Source organism: Hyperoodon ampullatus (assembly GCF_949752795.1).
Source record: "Hyperoodon ampullatus genome assembly, chromosome: 2".
NCBI classification, from domain to species: domain Eukaryota; kingdom Metazoa; phylum Chordata; class Mammalia; order Artiodactyla; family Ziphiidae; genus Hyperoodon; species Hyperoodon ampullatus.
In genome coordinates this window covers 79,700,440-79,716,550 of record NC_136915.1, presented here as the reverse complement: position 1 = coordinate 79,716,550, position 16,111 = coordinate 79,700,440, and the positions used below count along the sequence as shown (strand labels likewise).

The window sequence follows — 16,111 nt, the reverse complement described above, 5'->3', positions numbered from 1 at the left end:
ATGGATTAAAGACTTGAATGTTAAGACCTGAAACCAAAAAACTCCTAAAACAAAACATAGGGATAATCTCCTTGACATTGGTCTTGGCAAAGTTTTTAAAATTTAACACCATAAGCAAAGGCAACAAAAGCAAAAATAAACAAATGTAACTACATCAAATGAAAAATCTTCTGCACAGCAAAGGAAACCATCAACAAAATGAAAAAGCAACCTACAGAATGGGAGAAAATATTTGTAGATCATCTACCTGATGAAGTTAATATCCAAAATATATAAGAACTCATACAACTCAGTAGGAAAAAAATTTCTGATTAAATTTGGGCAGAGGACCTGAATAAACATTTTTCCAAAAGGACATAAAAAGGGTCAACAAGTAACTGAAAAACAATGTTCAACATCACTAATTATTAAGGAAAGGAAAATCAAAACCACAATGAGATATCACCTCACACCTGTCAGAATGGCTATTATCCAAAAGACAATAAATAACAAGTGTTGATAAGGATGTGGAGAAAGCAAACACTTATGCACTGTTGGTGGGAATATAGATTTCATACAGCCACCATGGAAAACAGTATGGAGGTTCCTCAAAAATTAATAATAGAACTATCACATGACCCAGCAATTCCAGTTTTGGGTATATCTCTGAAGGATATGAAAACACTACCTTGAAGAGATATATTCACTTCCATGTTCATTGCAAGATTATTCACAATGGCCAAGATGTGTAAACAACCTAACTATCCATCAATGGATGAGTAGATAAAGAAAATGTGGTATGTATATATGATAGAATATTACTCAACCATAAAAAGGAAGGAAATATTGCCATTTGTGACAACATGGATGGACTTGGAAGGTATTATGCTAAGTGAAATGTCAGACAGAAAGACAAATACTGTATGATCTTACTTATATGTGGAATCTTAAAAAACAACAATACACTGAACTCATAGAACAGATGGGTGGTTGCCAAAGGTGAGTGGAGGGAGGGTGGAATGTGTTAAGGTGGTCAAAAAGGACAAACTTCCAGTTATAAATAAATCCTGGGATATAATGCACAGCATGGTGACTATAGTTAAGAATACTTTACTGTATATTTGAAAGTTGCTAAAAGAGTATATCGTAAAAGTTCTCATCATAAGAAAAAAATGTAACTGTGTGGTCACAGGTGTTAACTAAACTTTTTGTAGTAATGATTTTTCAATATATACATATGTCAAATCATTGTGTTGCATACCTAAAAGTAATACAATGTTATACATCAGTTATATCTCAGTAATAATAATAAAAAGACATAGAGAACTTTCTATTATTAATATCTTGGGTGGTTGAAAGATTTAAGTTACAAAGCTCTGAAAAACAATGTGCCAACGCTACCAGACAGTAGTTGAAAATAAGGAAGGCAACCAAATAAATATTTGCATGTTTGGGAGGACTCGGTTTGAGGGAGGCAAAGGAGGCTGTAGGTTGCATTCATCTAGAGCAAAATCTCCTCATAGGCATTATGATGCTTATTGATTGTTGGTTTCTTGCTTCTCTTTGAACACTGCAGTGTGTAGTAGGCATTCAAAGTGTTTGCTTTGAATGTTTGCCTGACGGATGAAAGATGCAGTTACAAAAATCTGTTGACCATTTAATGACTGATTTTTTTTAAGTTCTTTAAAATTGTTTAGCATCTAGTTTGTCTATTGAGGAAGTGAATTTTTCTTCATTGAAATTATACAGCAGTTTATTCTGTGTGTCAAACTCAAGTTTTCTCAGAAAAAAATTCTATCAAAATTCCTAAATGTTTAGCAAGAGATGACCTGAATTGGATAGGAAGGCTGCTTCCTTAAAATCAAACAAACGGGGACTTTCCTGGCGGTCCAGTGGTTAAGACTCTGCGCTTCCACTGTGGGGGGCAAAGGTTGGATCCGCATCGGGAACTAAGATCCCACATGCGGCGCGGTGCAGCCAAGCAAAAACAAAAACAAAAAACAAACAAAAATGGTATACTCACATAATGTAAACAACCTTGGGGTTATATTCACTGTTACTGTAGACTTATTATGGTTTCTCACAGCCCCGAGGACAGTTTGGAGTAGAAAAAAATGCAAATGATTTCAAAGTTCTCTTCCATGTACAATTTGGCTTGTGGTTTGGCTTGTGGTTTCAGTTTGGCTTGTGGTTTGGCTTGTGGTTTCAGTTTGGCTTGTGGTTTCAGTTTACTGCAGTGACATTTCAAAAACCCCTTCCACTTTCAGTTTTTGTTTCATACTGTAATCCTCGCCCTCTGGTAGAGTGGAGTGGAAAGAAAATAAATCTCCAGGACTGGATAAGAAAAAAGTATATCAGAAACCAACACAGCTAAACTGAGGGACAGATTTAGAACTCAGCAATTTCTCATTGAAGCACCTTTCTTACCAGCTCTAAAAGATCTCTGCTACTGATTTCACCGTTAAGGTAAGTCTGGGGCAAGGGTGGAAAGTGTCAGGATGTCTTAAAAAGCCTGTTCACGATACATTGCAGCTGAGCTCGACGTGGACTATCAACTCTTATTAAAGGTAAATTGTGGTGTTGTCAGACAGGCAGCAGAATTCATTAAGTGCCAGTTCCGCTGAATTAGACATGAGCACGTGTGGGGACTGAGAGTTTGAAATGTCTTCATACTGTTTTTCTTCCTTTGCCACCCTATGATCTATGGAGATCATAACTGCCACTTAGGTTACCTTTGGTAAAACCTGACAAAGATCCTTCAAACTGAAGCCTTAACTTTTGAAGAGTTATGACTGTACTATTTTCATGAGAAAGAGCATTGAAAGAAATGTAATGTAAAAGGTTTGCTTACCTTGTTAAGGACAAAAAGAAGAAAGAAAAAAAGTTGAAACCCAGAATGAACAATGAAGAAGTTTCATGAAAATGGCTATATATTTTACTCATAGTCCTGCACTTTTTTGAAGATGAATTTCTTCCTTTAGAAAGAACCCTGAATGAATTAGTCTTGATTTATTGACACCCACTCATTCCTTAAGGCCTTTTGTGTCGGACTTTGTTTCTACTCCTCTGATAATTCTACTATTATGAATCACTTTTTGTTTTTTATGTATTTTTCATTGTTATTTTGTTTTGTTTTGGCTGCACCGCACGGCACTTGGGACCTTTAGTCCAGGGACTGAACCCCTGCCCTCTGCAGTGGAAGTGTGGAGCCTTAACCACTGGGCCTCCACGGAAGTCCCAACGAATCACTTAACACTGTCTGGAAATTTTGTTTACTCCTTGAAACATTCTCTTCCTTTGAATTTCTTATCACGGCACATACTTTGCGCATCTCCTTCTTGCTTGATTTCCATTTTTCTCATTAAGAAGAGCTTTTTCCTTTTCCTACCAACTCAAACCAAAAACAACACAAAGCAAAGTGAAGGCAACCAACATAAAAGTAACACAAAACCCATCTAGAATTGTATGACTGAAAACAGAGATGTCTTCTTCTAGAAACTCTATCAGTAGTCCTTCCAAGCCTTTTCTCTTATATTTCTTAGCACTTTCCTTCTTTACACATATTTTTCCTTTCCTACGGCTCTCTCTTTTTTAAGCTAGCAGTTATACTGATGTATATAAAGTTATTTATTTACTTTCTTTTTCTGAAGATAGGCTTAGAGTGTTAAGTGAAATGCCAGTGTCACACAGAGAGCCAGGTGGAGGTCTGAGATTAGAAATCAGATCTGCCCTATTTCAAAGTCAAAATGTATATTTGTATTTCTGTGTGTTTTAATGCATTCTTGCATTGTCTTTATTTACAAAAGAGTATGGGGCTCTAACAGAGTTAGGGAGAAGAATGCAACTCAGAGTGCACATCATAGGTTGAGTTATGATAGAGTAATAGTTATGTATGGGGCTCAAACACATTGAATTTGCAGAGACGTTTTGGAGATTGGGCTGTCCTAAAAACATTAAAGATGTTACCCGGGTAACATCTGGGGACAATGTATAAAATACTTTCATTAATATAGATACACAGCGCTAAATGTTATTCATTAGGAGGTCTGAAAATTCAGACAAACTAGCTTCCTTTCCCATTAGTGACCTCATTCCAAAGCACAAGAGCTTGTAGGTTCCCAAAGTCTGCAAATAGATTTAGATTGTGTATCTTCTGTCTTTCTAGCTAACTGTTATAGATCATCACTGCCAGGTCCCCATATCTTTCGAACCTAAAAATGATTATGACCCCTGCTATATACAAATCAGATAACAGAACTCAACAAGCATAAGGTGCCAAAACTGCACTGGAAGTGGATTAGAGTAAAAAGAAACTTTGCATTTGGGAATGTAAAATTATGTGTGATCCCCTCTTTTTGGATGTGGCTTGGACTGAACATTTCCTGGCTCTCATGCCCTGACGCGATGACATTTGCAATGGATATGTTATCTGTTGCCAAGCAGTTTCTGTTTTTATTTATCTGTCATCTGGATAATCTCTGGGGCATTGGCTATGAAGAAAGGGGGAGAATGGGTCTTTATAACTTTTTAAAAGCTAGCAAGGGAATCCAGACCTTTGTGCTGTAAGATTTCAGTTTTTTGAAAAAGGCAAGCAGATGGTGGATTTTTAGCTTCTGTTGAAAATAATCACTTCTAAAATGGAAGAAAATTGTTCTTTATGATGTGGCAAGGCAGAAAAACAAGCATTTGTTTTAATCTCAGATAGCTTAAACATGTTTTATCGGGGACTCTTTAGGTTACAGAAATTGATGCCCAGAAATTAGAAAATAAATGGTTAAGTATTATTTAAGAAAATATTTTCACTCACTTTCTCATTCATAAAATGAACACTCATTAAAGTTTTGACTGAAGAACACATATTAATAGCTACATAAAAAATTCTTTAAAAGTAAAGCTTTAGGAAGTAAACAACTGTTATTTGTTAGACAATGATACATAATGACCTGGCAGGATTTAGTATAATACACTCTGACTGGACATAGCCTTAAATTAGAGAAAAGCAAGTTGATACAGTGTAAAAGCAAGAAGTGTCATGTAACAAATAGTGGTCATAAAGACTCAATTTGGGGATTCAAAGAGGTAAAAACTAAGAAATATAAGCAAGCCAAAACCAGTGGGGAAGCGTCAGACTCAAAATAGCAGTAAATTAGTCTCAGAAAATGGTTTTCCATAAGGCCACCAAATATTTAAGAACCAGTGGGGTAGCCTATAGTAGAACTCTGTAGGGCCTAGGACATATTTTACTATGACCCTCTTTGCTCTTTTGTCTTTTTTAAACTTCTTCAGAAACTTAGGCCATGCTGCAGAGTAGTATGCCTGCAGGTTGAGGAAGCAAAATGATTTTTCTCTGTTTAAAGTCTAGAAATTCCAGTTTATCCCATCTCTTCCCTTGCAGATCAGGTGACCCCCCTGAACATGGCCCCAGTGGTTCACATACCAGAACCCTTGTGCCTCATTGAGAACATTAATGGGCGACTGTTGGTTAATCCGAAAGCTCTGAAGATCCTGTCTGCCATTCAGCAGCCCGCTGTGGTGGTGGCTATCGTGGGCCTCTACCGCACCGGCAAATCCTACCTGATGAACAAGCTGGCTGGGAAGAACAAGGGTGAGTGGCACCAGCAAAGCCCAGCCGAGTCCCTTCTGTCCACCCACACTCCCAGCATGCAGGAAGGTGATGCGAGGAGAGGAAGTTAGAGATGCGGAGGAATATTGAAAGCTAATGTTTGGGCCACCGATAGTTAATTATCTTCTGGGAGATAAAGGGTTGAGTTCTGTTTCTGACATATCACCTCTTTTTTTCTTAGAAAAATCATACTATTTTCCAATTATAAGGGTAAGACATCATTAAAATACTTCTACATATGTAATTACAAATGATTAAAATTTTAATAGCATAATATTCTTGCAAAAAAATCCATCAAATTTCCAGCCTACAGTATTTGGTATTCTTATTATCTCATCCCTCTATTGTAGTTCAGATCAATACTGGGTTATACTTTCTGCCATATCTTCATTTGCTTTCCTTAAACAGTAACTCAGTTGTCAAGAAAGTCTCCAATTTCCAGATCCCCTCCTCAATTACACCCTCTCCACTCCCCCTTGCAGGTTTCTCTGTTGGATCCACAGTGCAGTCTCACACCAAGGGCATCTGGATGTGGTGTGTGCCTCACCCTGAGAAGCCAAACCACATCCTGGTTCTTCTTGACACGGAGGGACTTGGAGACGTAGAGAAGGCAAGGAACAAGGATTTTTTTTAATCAACCTCCTCATCCCTGAACATTCTTTACACAGGGAGATTATTTTTTTGTACTTCTGCTTAACCAGGGTATACCTTTTTTCCCCTTTCTTTCTTTCTTTTTTTTTTTTTTTTTTGCGGTACGCAGGCCTCTCACTGCTGTGGCCTCTCCCATTGAGGAGCACAGGCTCTGGATGCACAGGCTCAGTGGCCATGGCTCACGGGCCCAGCCACTCCGCGGCATGTGGGATCTTCCCGGACCAGGGCATGAACCCGTGTCCCCTGCATCGGCAGGCGGACTCCCAACCACTGCGCCACCAGGGAAGCCCTCCCCTCTCTATTTTTAATAGTCAAAGTTTGGAAACCTGAAGTGAGAAAAATATATGTATAAGCCAGAATCATAATTGGGAGGCTGTGCTAACGCGGAGATAGGCACTTAACTGAACTGCAGAAAGGTGGTACAAACAAAATCACTGTCACGAGTCTGACCCTGTAGAGGATAGAGATATGCAGTAAGCTTCAGGGCAGCGGGACTTGAGTCCAAATCAGGGTCCTGGCACTAGGAGCTCTCGGACTCTGACAAACAAGAATAAGTCTCCTCAAATCTTCTATTTCTCCTTTGGTCTCATCCATTTTATCATTTGCACAGGAGTAACGTGGGATTTTTCCACTTCTATGCTGGTAAGTGTCTAACAACCAGCCCACTGGGGAAAAAAAGCCTTGCTTTGTAGTAGTTGCCGGTTTTCCAAGTACTCCCATAACAGCTCACTCCAAGCTACCAAAGTCAAGTCACTAAACTCAGGGCTCAGGAAAGATGTACACAGCCAGCTCTGGTGAGCTGGCTCGAGCACAAAACTGGATCTTTCCCTTGAGCTCTCATTTTTTATGTCTTCATTTTGCCTTTAATTTACCACAATTCAAAATAGTTAACTCATTTTTTCTTTAGTTTCCTCACCTGTAACATGGAGACAGTAGTTAAAAACTTATCTCGACAGTACCAGGAATCAAAACATGTTTCTGCTCCAGTCCTGCTGACCAGTGCAGAATTATCTCTGATCCATTTTACATTTTAAACATTATCTGAAACCTCAACAAGGGGAAAAAATATGACAGTAGTCTGTGGAGAAGAGGCTCTGGGGCTCAGGCTGATAAGGACTTTACCTTTCTCATCCCTACCAGATTAGATAATCACCTGGAGATCTGTAAGAAATGGCCTCCATGTACAGGGACTGTATATCTTTGTATCTTAGCATCTTCTATGTACAGATCCCAACACGAAGAAGGTGCCTTGGAGCCCAAGGTTGGGGGTATCCAGTTTAGATTACATGTTCTAAAAGAGGAAGAGAACCATTTAGAGGTTTGCATTGAATATTCTGAAGGTTCTCCTTTGCAGGGCTCCTGATCCATGTGTGCAGCAGAGAAATACCAAGTCAATTCAGAGAACTGCCTTATTACCTGTGCAGTTTATTCACATCCTTCACCCCCAGTAGGCTCCTGAATATGTATCCCTAATACATCCCTACTCTTTGAGCAATTCTGGTGCTGAAGCTTAGCTGTATGCTGTCACTTGTCCTATCCCTCTCTCTAAAAAAAAAAAAAAAAAAAAAAGGGAAAAAGAAAAACGTATCGAACTGTCCTGTGTATAAAAGCTACTCAATAAAATAGATGCATGTATTATGTATACAGACCAACTTTGTTTTACACAATTGAAAATCTTGATTTTAAGCACTCTGGTTACCTTCACGAACTTTGACTATCCATATTTCAAATACCTAACCAGTTATAAGAGGGACTGATAAGTTAACAAAATATGGTTTTGTATAAAATTATCAATGCTAATGACAGAACTATTCAAAGCTCATATGTTTCTCACAACCATTTCTGTTCGTCTTGTCTAACATTTGTAAATCAAGGGTCTATTTTTAATAACTGCTCATATGGGAATGCCATGAGACATGACTGAAATTTGTTCTGACTTCTAGGGTGACAAGAAGAGTGACACCCAGATATCTGTACTGGCACTACTACTGAGTAGTACCTTTGTATATAATACCATGAACACAATTGACCAGAGGGCTATCGACCTCTTGCAGTATCCTTTTGTTGTCCAGGATGGCACCAAAGCCAGAGAGAACTGCTTTATTCACCAGCTATGTTCATGAGTCCTTGTGTATCAAACACAAAAATGAAAACATTGTAAACATTAAAAAGACAAGACAACCCTCAGAATGGGAGAAAATATTTACAAATGAAGCAACTGACAAAGGATTAATCTCCAAAATTTACAAGCAGCTCATGCAGCTCAATATCAAAAAAACAAACAACCCAATCCAAAAATGGGCAGAAGACCTAAATAGACATTTCTACAAAGAAGATATATAGATTGCCATCAAACACATGAAAGGATGCTCAACATCACTAATCATTGAAGAAATGCAAATCACATCTGCAATGAAGTATCACTTCACACCGGTCAGAATGGCCATCATCAAAAAATCTACAAACAATAAATGCTGGAGAGGGTGTGGAGAAAAGGGAACCCTCTTGCACTGCTGGTGGGAATGTAACTTGATACAGCTGCTATGGAGAACAGTATGGAGGTTCCTTAAAAAACTAAAAATAGAACTACCATACAACCCAGCAATCCCACTACTGGGCATATACCCTGAGAAAACCATAATTCAAAGAGTCATGTTCCACAGTGTTCATTGTAGCTCTATTTACAATAGCCAGGACATGGAAGCAACCTAAGTGTCCATTGACAGATGAATGGATAAGGAAGATGTGGCACATATATACAATGGAATATTACTTAGCCATAAAAGGAAATGAAATTGAGTTATTTGTAGTGAGGTGAATGGACCTAGAGTCTGTCATACAGAGTGAAGTAAGTCAGAAAGAGAAAAACAAATACCATATGCTAACACATATATATGGAACCTAAAAAAAAAAAAAAAGGTTGTGAACAACCTAGGGGCAGGACCAAAATAAAGATGCAGATGTGGAGAGTAGACTTGAGGACATGGGGAGGGGGAAGGGTGGGCTGGGATGAGGTGAGAGGGTGGCATGGACATATATACACTACCAAGTGTAGAATGGATGGCTGGTGGGAAGCAGCTGCATAGCACAGGGAGATCAGCTCGGTGCTTTGTGACCGCCTAGAGCGGTGGGATAGGGAGGGTGGGAGGGAGATGCAAGAGGGAGGGGATATGGGGATTTATGTATACGTATGGCTGATTCACTTTGTTATACAGCAGAAACTAACATACCATTGTAGAGCAATTATACTCCAATAAAGATGTTGGGAAAAAAAAAGGGGGCAAGAAAAAGAGTCCTTATATTTACTGATGAAATGAGGATTGGTTATAACCCAAAGGGAATATAAAAGTATAGGAGGGCATGGAATTAAATATGGTTTAGACACAGTTCTATTTCCAACAGTTTTCCTTAATTGCATCTCAGCTATGTGACAGAACTGTCAAATCTGCTCAGAACAGTTACCTCACCTGATCTTGATGGGGTAGACAATGAAGCTGACTTTATGAGCATCTGTCCAGACTTAGTGTGGACTGTGAGAGATTTCTACCTTGACCTGGAAGCTAATGGGCGACTCATCACAGCAGATGAGTACCTGGAGAATTCACTGAGGCCAAAGCAGGGTAACAGGGACTTCAATTTTGGAAAGAGGGAGAAAAGTAGTACAAGAAATTATCTCTTGTGTATTGCTGGTTAAAGTTATAGTTTCCTATATTTACTCACCTGACTAAATTATCACATAAATAATTAATACTATTGATTTAAAGTGAACTAATACATTCAATATTAAATTGTATTACTCCCCTGTTCTTGGAGCAAATTACTTTTCCATTTTCCTTTCCCTGATTGATCACGTTTTAAGTTTGTGCTTAGGGTTTGTGAAAATGTAGTGAAATAAATAACAGTAGGTAGAAAGCACATTTAATTGTGGGAAAGAGATTAAAATGAAAGTTAACCCTATACTAAATAATCCTATTTTTCCTTCCTCAGGCACCGATCAACATCTTCAAAATTTTAATTTGCCCCGTCTGCGTATACAGAAATTCTTTCCAATAAAGAAATGCTTTATTTTTGACTTGCCCACTCATCGGAAGAAGCTTGCCCAGCTTGAGACACTGCATAATGATGACCTGGATCCTGAATTTGTACAACAAGTGGCAGATTTCTGTTCCTACATCTTCAGCCATTCCAAGACTAAAACTCTTTCAGGAGGCATCAAGGTCACTGGATCTCGTGAGTACCTCTTCAAGGATTTTCCTTCAATCCAAAATAGAGAATGGGAGCACTGTTGTAATTTTCTCCTTCCACTGTTGAAAATACATAATCAGCTACTACCAAGAAAACCATATGTATCATATTTATTAAATTCAGGTGAGTACCAAAAATATTTCTGGGCTTTTTTAGCAATGCCTGCAAAGTAAGATAAATCAGGAATATAACCTGATGAAAAGGTCAGGTTACAAAAGTTCTACCTATAAGTGGTCCACTGTTGAACTAGACTAACCCACATGGTTGGCAGCATTTGTTCTACCGATATTATGGATACTTATTATGCCTTTGATAAGCAGAAGATGAGGAAAACACATACATTTTCTGTATAAATAGAATGTGCTTGATACAAACATTAAACAAGCAGATGCCCAAGTTGTTTAGAACCCTTAAAGAAATCTAAGCAGACTTCTTGGTCCAGTTGTTCTTAAATACTCTATGTTTTGGAACTTTGTCAATTATTGCTACCCTCTAAAGGGAAGTTGAGTGCAAACAAAAATAGCTAAGGACAAGGAAGACAAACAGGAATGTTCCAACAAAGAGTAAGGTGACCTGGTCTAATTTGCCTACTTTGTGATTTTTCCAATGAGGGTAACACTCATACCAGCTTTACATGTTGAAGTGGAGGAAGAAATGGAATTCTGAAGGAAATAGAAACCTGAGGAAGAGAGAAAGAATGGGAAGTATAAAGAGGCAAAAGGTCTATAGTATTCTAATCAAATGAATACACACAATTTTATATAACCATTTCCTCATTTCTCAATGAGAAAATGATGAAATGTGGATCATCACATAGATCTTGAACTTTCCTCTTTGAACACTTTCTTTTCTCAAAGAATTAAAGATCTGTCTTTTTGGTCACATAATTTCCCAAAGGAACTTATTTGGGCCACTTGAACACTGTGCAGGAGGCTGAATACGCTAAATTAACATTCTCAGAATTACTCAGTTCAGAGCATGTCCTTTTTCTCTGCAAATAATTCAAGCATCTCTTCCTCCTGTGAAGGTCTAGAGAGGCTGGTACTGACTTATGTCGATGCCATCAACAGTGGGGATCTGCCCTGCATGGAGAACGAAGTCCTGGCCTTAGCCCAGATTAAGAACTTGGCCGCAGTGCAAAAGGCCATTGCCCACTATGACCAGCAGATGGGCCAGAAAGTGCAGCTGCCCACAGAAACCCTCCAGGAGCTACTGGACCTGCACAGGGCCAGTGAGAAAGGGGCTATGGAAGTCTTCATGAAGCACTCTTTCGAGGATATAGACCAAGGATTCCAGGAAAAATTAGAGGTAATTAAGTTTTATTGCTGTAGTTCATGGGGCTTAGGGGCAATGTAGGCAAGGTATTGCTATGAGGCAAAATGAAGACTTAAGAGAAACAATTCTTACTAGACTGAGAGACAATGACTATCACTTATGTGACCAAGATATCACTATTATTCTGAAAACAAACAAACAAAAAACCAAACAAATAAACATGCAACTACTCTGGACCCTATAGATTCTGAAACTTTCACAGGCAGACAACTCAACTAACTATGTTACACCCATGGACTAATTTTTTTTAAAGTAATCTTATCCCTTAAAAAATGTATTCATAAAGTACTAATTAACTTTCCTTTTTTATTAATCAAGCATACAGAATTGCCAAATGGATCTACTAAAATATTATGTCCCTAGGTTTAATAGCACACACTCATCCATTCTACCTAATTGGGAATCCCAGCCCAGTATAATACTGGGATGGTTGTAAAACAGTAGGTTGCATTTAAAATTAGGGCATGAGGTAGTCTGAAGATCTTATCTAAAGCAGAAAAAGCAAAAGAATGGGGTTCCAGGAGATTTCAAAAACAAAAGTAAAGTCATTTTTCTACAGTGTATCATCCTTGGAACTTTTCTAGGTTTGGTAGGGAGGATATAGTATTGCTTGTAGGCCTTGAATTTACAGAAAAAATCCAGAGTTCTTTTTGTAAACCATTTCTAAAAGTGCTGTAGTGTTGCTAACACCTCTTCCATGGGCCTTTTTCCCTTTGAAGACCCTGCTAGAAGCCAAACAGAATGATTTTTGTAAACGGAATTTGGAGGCATCACTGAATCGCTGTTCAGCTTTACTTCAGGATATTTTTTGTCCTCTAGAAGAAGATGTGAAGCAAGGGATTTATTCAAAACCTGGGGGGCATCGTCTTTTCCTTCAGAAGAGAGAAGAGCTGAAGGCAAAGTACTATCAGGAACCCAGGAAAGGAATACAGGTATCCCTAGTTTTATGTATTAATTATGGGGAATTGCTAGGGGTCTTCATTTTTTGGACAGGAAGAATGAGAGCTGTGGCATTAAACTGAACTATCACCATAGTCACCAGACTTTTATCACAACCTTCAACACTCATTGCAACAAAGGGACTTTTTTGGTTACACAGTACAGAATCCCAATAATTGAACTAACTTAAGAAAATAATTCACTGGCTCACATAAACTAAAGGCAAAATGTTTAAATTTAGTTGTAAGTGTAGATATGTTCAAGAGTTTAACATAATCAGTAGATTACATGTAACAATGTAATCAATTTTCCCCTTTCCTTTTTCTTTCCAATCTCACCTCCAGCTTTCTGTTCTGTTTTCCTCACCATTGGTGTCATTCTCAGGCAGGCTCACCCCACACAGCAGCAAAGATGACACCAACAGCTCGCAGCTTAACTAGTCCTTTGTGCCCTCAGTCTCACGGGAGAGAAAGCATCTTTCCCACCATCCATATCAGTCTTTAAAACATCCAAGCTGCAGTATTTTCCCACCTGTACCCAAATATTTTGCATCAAGTGGCCTTGGGTACTCTGATAGGCCAGCCTGGAGCTTGTGCCCACCCCTTGACAGAAAAGCCTTGACTGATAGTTTCACCAAGTACAGACTGAGCACTTCCAGGGAGGAAAAGATGCTGGGAAGAAAAGGAAATAAAGAGGTTTATAACATTTCTAATCATTTCCTAGCTCTAACTGCATTTTTTGGGGTTCCTAGGCTGAGGAAGCTCTGCAGAAATATTTACAGTCCAAGGAGTCTGTGAGTGTTACCATTTGGCAGACAGATCTGGTTCTCACAGCAAAGGAAAAGGAGATGGAAGGTGAGAAGAAAATTGGGGGGAAAAATGCAAGACAGAAATTCTATACATTTTAAATTAATTTGGCCTGGTTCACCTGGGATCATTAAACAAGAGCAAGAATGGCAAAGATGTGCCATTCTTAGCTCCCCAGTCTATATCTGAGTAGGGCATATACTGTCAGCTACAATATGATTACCTGGAGGGGAAATATGACCCCAGGGAATTTTCTCTATGAAGTAGCAGCAATAACAAATGAGTGGGGGGCAGAAGGAAGGGTACTTTAATCCTAGAGAAGTTTGCCATTTTCTTCCTTTTCAGAGGCACGTGTGAAAGCAGAGTTTATGAAGGCTGAAGAACAAAGGTTGTGGGCAATTCTAATGCATCACCAGCAAATGATGGAGCAGAGGGAGAGACTCCATCGGGAACAAGTGAGACAAATGGAGATAAACAGAGTGTACCAGCAGGTCCTGCAACAGAGGGCCCAAGAACGTCGGCTCAAGGTACTCATCAATTATTTCATTTCTGGATTTTAATCATATTCCCCTCTCTGTATTGATGAGAACATGAAGCAGTGACAATGTGGGAGAGGCAGCATAATATTGTGGCTCAGTGCAAGGACTCTGGAATCAGACAGCCTGGGTAAAAAAGCCAGCTCCGGGCTTCCCTGGTGGCGCAGTGGTTGAGAGTCTGCCTGCCGATGCAGGGGACACGGGTTCGTGCCCCGGTCCGGGAAGATCCCACATGCCGCGGAGTGGCTGGGCCCGTGAGCCATGGCCACTGAGCCTGCGCGTCTGGAGCCTGTGGTCCGCAATGGGAGAGGCCACAACAGTGAGAGGCCTGCGTACTGCAAAAACAAAAAAAAAGCCAGCTCCACTTCTTATATTATAAATATATTATAAATATATAAATATATTGTTCAGAGATGGTTATAATACCTATTTTATAGGGCTATTTTGATACTTAAATGAGTCGATATTTGTGTTTAGAATGACGCTTGGCACAGCATAAGCACTATTTAATTTGTTAAGCAAAATCCAAGGATATTTCTAACCCACGGTAATTAGTCTTTTTTGTTATCTTGTTAATTGCTCTAGCTAGTCTTTTCCACTCATCATAGATTACCTTGCTAAATTAATTTCATATTACTGTGTTTATGCCCCTTTCCTTTCCTTAATTGTCACTGGTTCTGAAAGTCTTTAACTTGTTTCATCCAGTCCTCTACTATTATTATCACTCAATTAACAGTAGTTCTTATTTACCAAGCACTGTACAAAGCACTTTACACACATTCTCTAATCTAATCTATTCACTGTGAATCAGAACCATTATGTCCTTATTTTTCTGATTAGAAAAATTAGGTTCCAAAGAGATAACTAAATGCCAATATCATACATCCTAGCAAGTTATCAAAACCGCCTTCCCAGTGAGTGAGATCTACAATGCTTTCGTTTCTACAAACCTAGTCTGAAATTCTTATGTGAGCACCCTTATGAGACAAAGGACACCCTTCTCCTCCTCCAGGGTGGCTGATCTACCTGTAGGTCCTTGTTTTCCAGACACTGCTCCAAGACAATTTTGAAATTACAGACCTGCACTGAAGGAGAGTATTTTCAACCTGGTGTTTCTGATCTCCCCACACTGTCCTTCTACTTTTACCCCATAACTGCGGAGACATGAAACAAATTCCCTTATTGAAGGCTCAGACTCCTCACCTGACTGTGGATATCACCTAGACACCTAGTTGTTGTATCAATCTCTCCTTGTAATACTAGATCTGACATTCCTCTGTGTATACATGAGAATTGACATCAAGATGTGACTCAGATTCCCTAAGGACAAAGGGGGAAGGGGACTTAGGGTATAATTCTTGGAACACCAACAGTTCAGGGATTGAGAGATGATGATGTTTCTGTAGCTAGATAAAGAGACCTGGGAGAAGAATTACACAAGTAGGAAACCAAGAGTGAGACATAAAATGGACATGAACAGAAAGGAGGAATCGGGGTCTGTCTTTTGTTACTGATTGATTAAAATAACTAAGGGAAAGTCAATGATTTGGGCTCCTCACCTCCCCCCTCCCCCTGCAGTGATCTGGACACTACTTTTTGCTAAGCTCTTTGGTTTTATGTATCACTCTTTAGGAGGAGGCTGAAAAGCTCAAGGAGAGATTACAAGCTGAGAGCAGAAAACTTCAGGATGAGATCCAGCATCTCCAGAGGAATGACCCACCAGATGATACCTGTATCTTACTCTAAAGAACTAAACACTAGAACTTCATTTTCTTGTTCACTTTCACTGAAGACACAAAAGGAACAAGAAACTATAGAACTTGAGACAATCACCATTTAAATAAACTTCATAATAATTATATTGAGCTTTTGTATTGAGTTATAAAGTTATGATGGTCATAATTGGTAAAACGTGCATTTCACTAATTTCAATAGTTTAAATGTTGTTTGCTTCCTTGAAGAGATTATGACTTGTATTATAAGGGACATATTATCAT

At 38.9% G+C, this 16,111-nt stretch overlaps 1 protein-coding gene across 1 annotated transcript; it reads left to right on the top strand.

Moving 5' to 3' along the window:
* Nucleotides 1–5,394: 5,394 nt before the first annotated feature.
* On the top strand, nucleotides 5,395–15,860 carry GBP5 (guanylate binding protein 5; the record flags this gene model as incomplete). The annotated part of the gene is made up of 10 exons (XM_079726721.1): nucleotides 5,395–5,584; nucleotides 6,085–6,212; nucleotides 8,197–8,306; nucleotides 9,677–9,873; nucleotides 10,241–10,483; nucleotides 11,526–11,806; nucleotides 12,553–12,765; nucleotides 13,524–13,626; nucleotides 13,924–14,105; nucleotides 15,747–15,860. 10 exons carry the CDS (start codon nucleotides 5,395–5,397, stop codon nucleotides 15,858–15,860), a joined length of 1,761 nt encoding a protein of 586 aa, XP_079582847.1.
* Nucleotides 15,861–16,111: the final 251 nt, after the last annotated feature.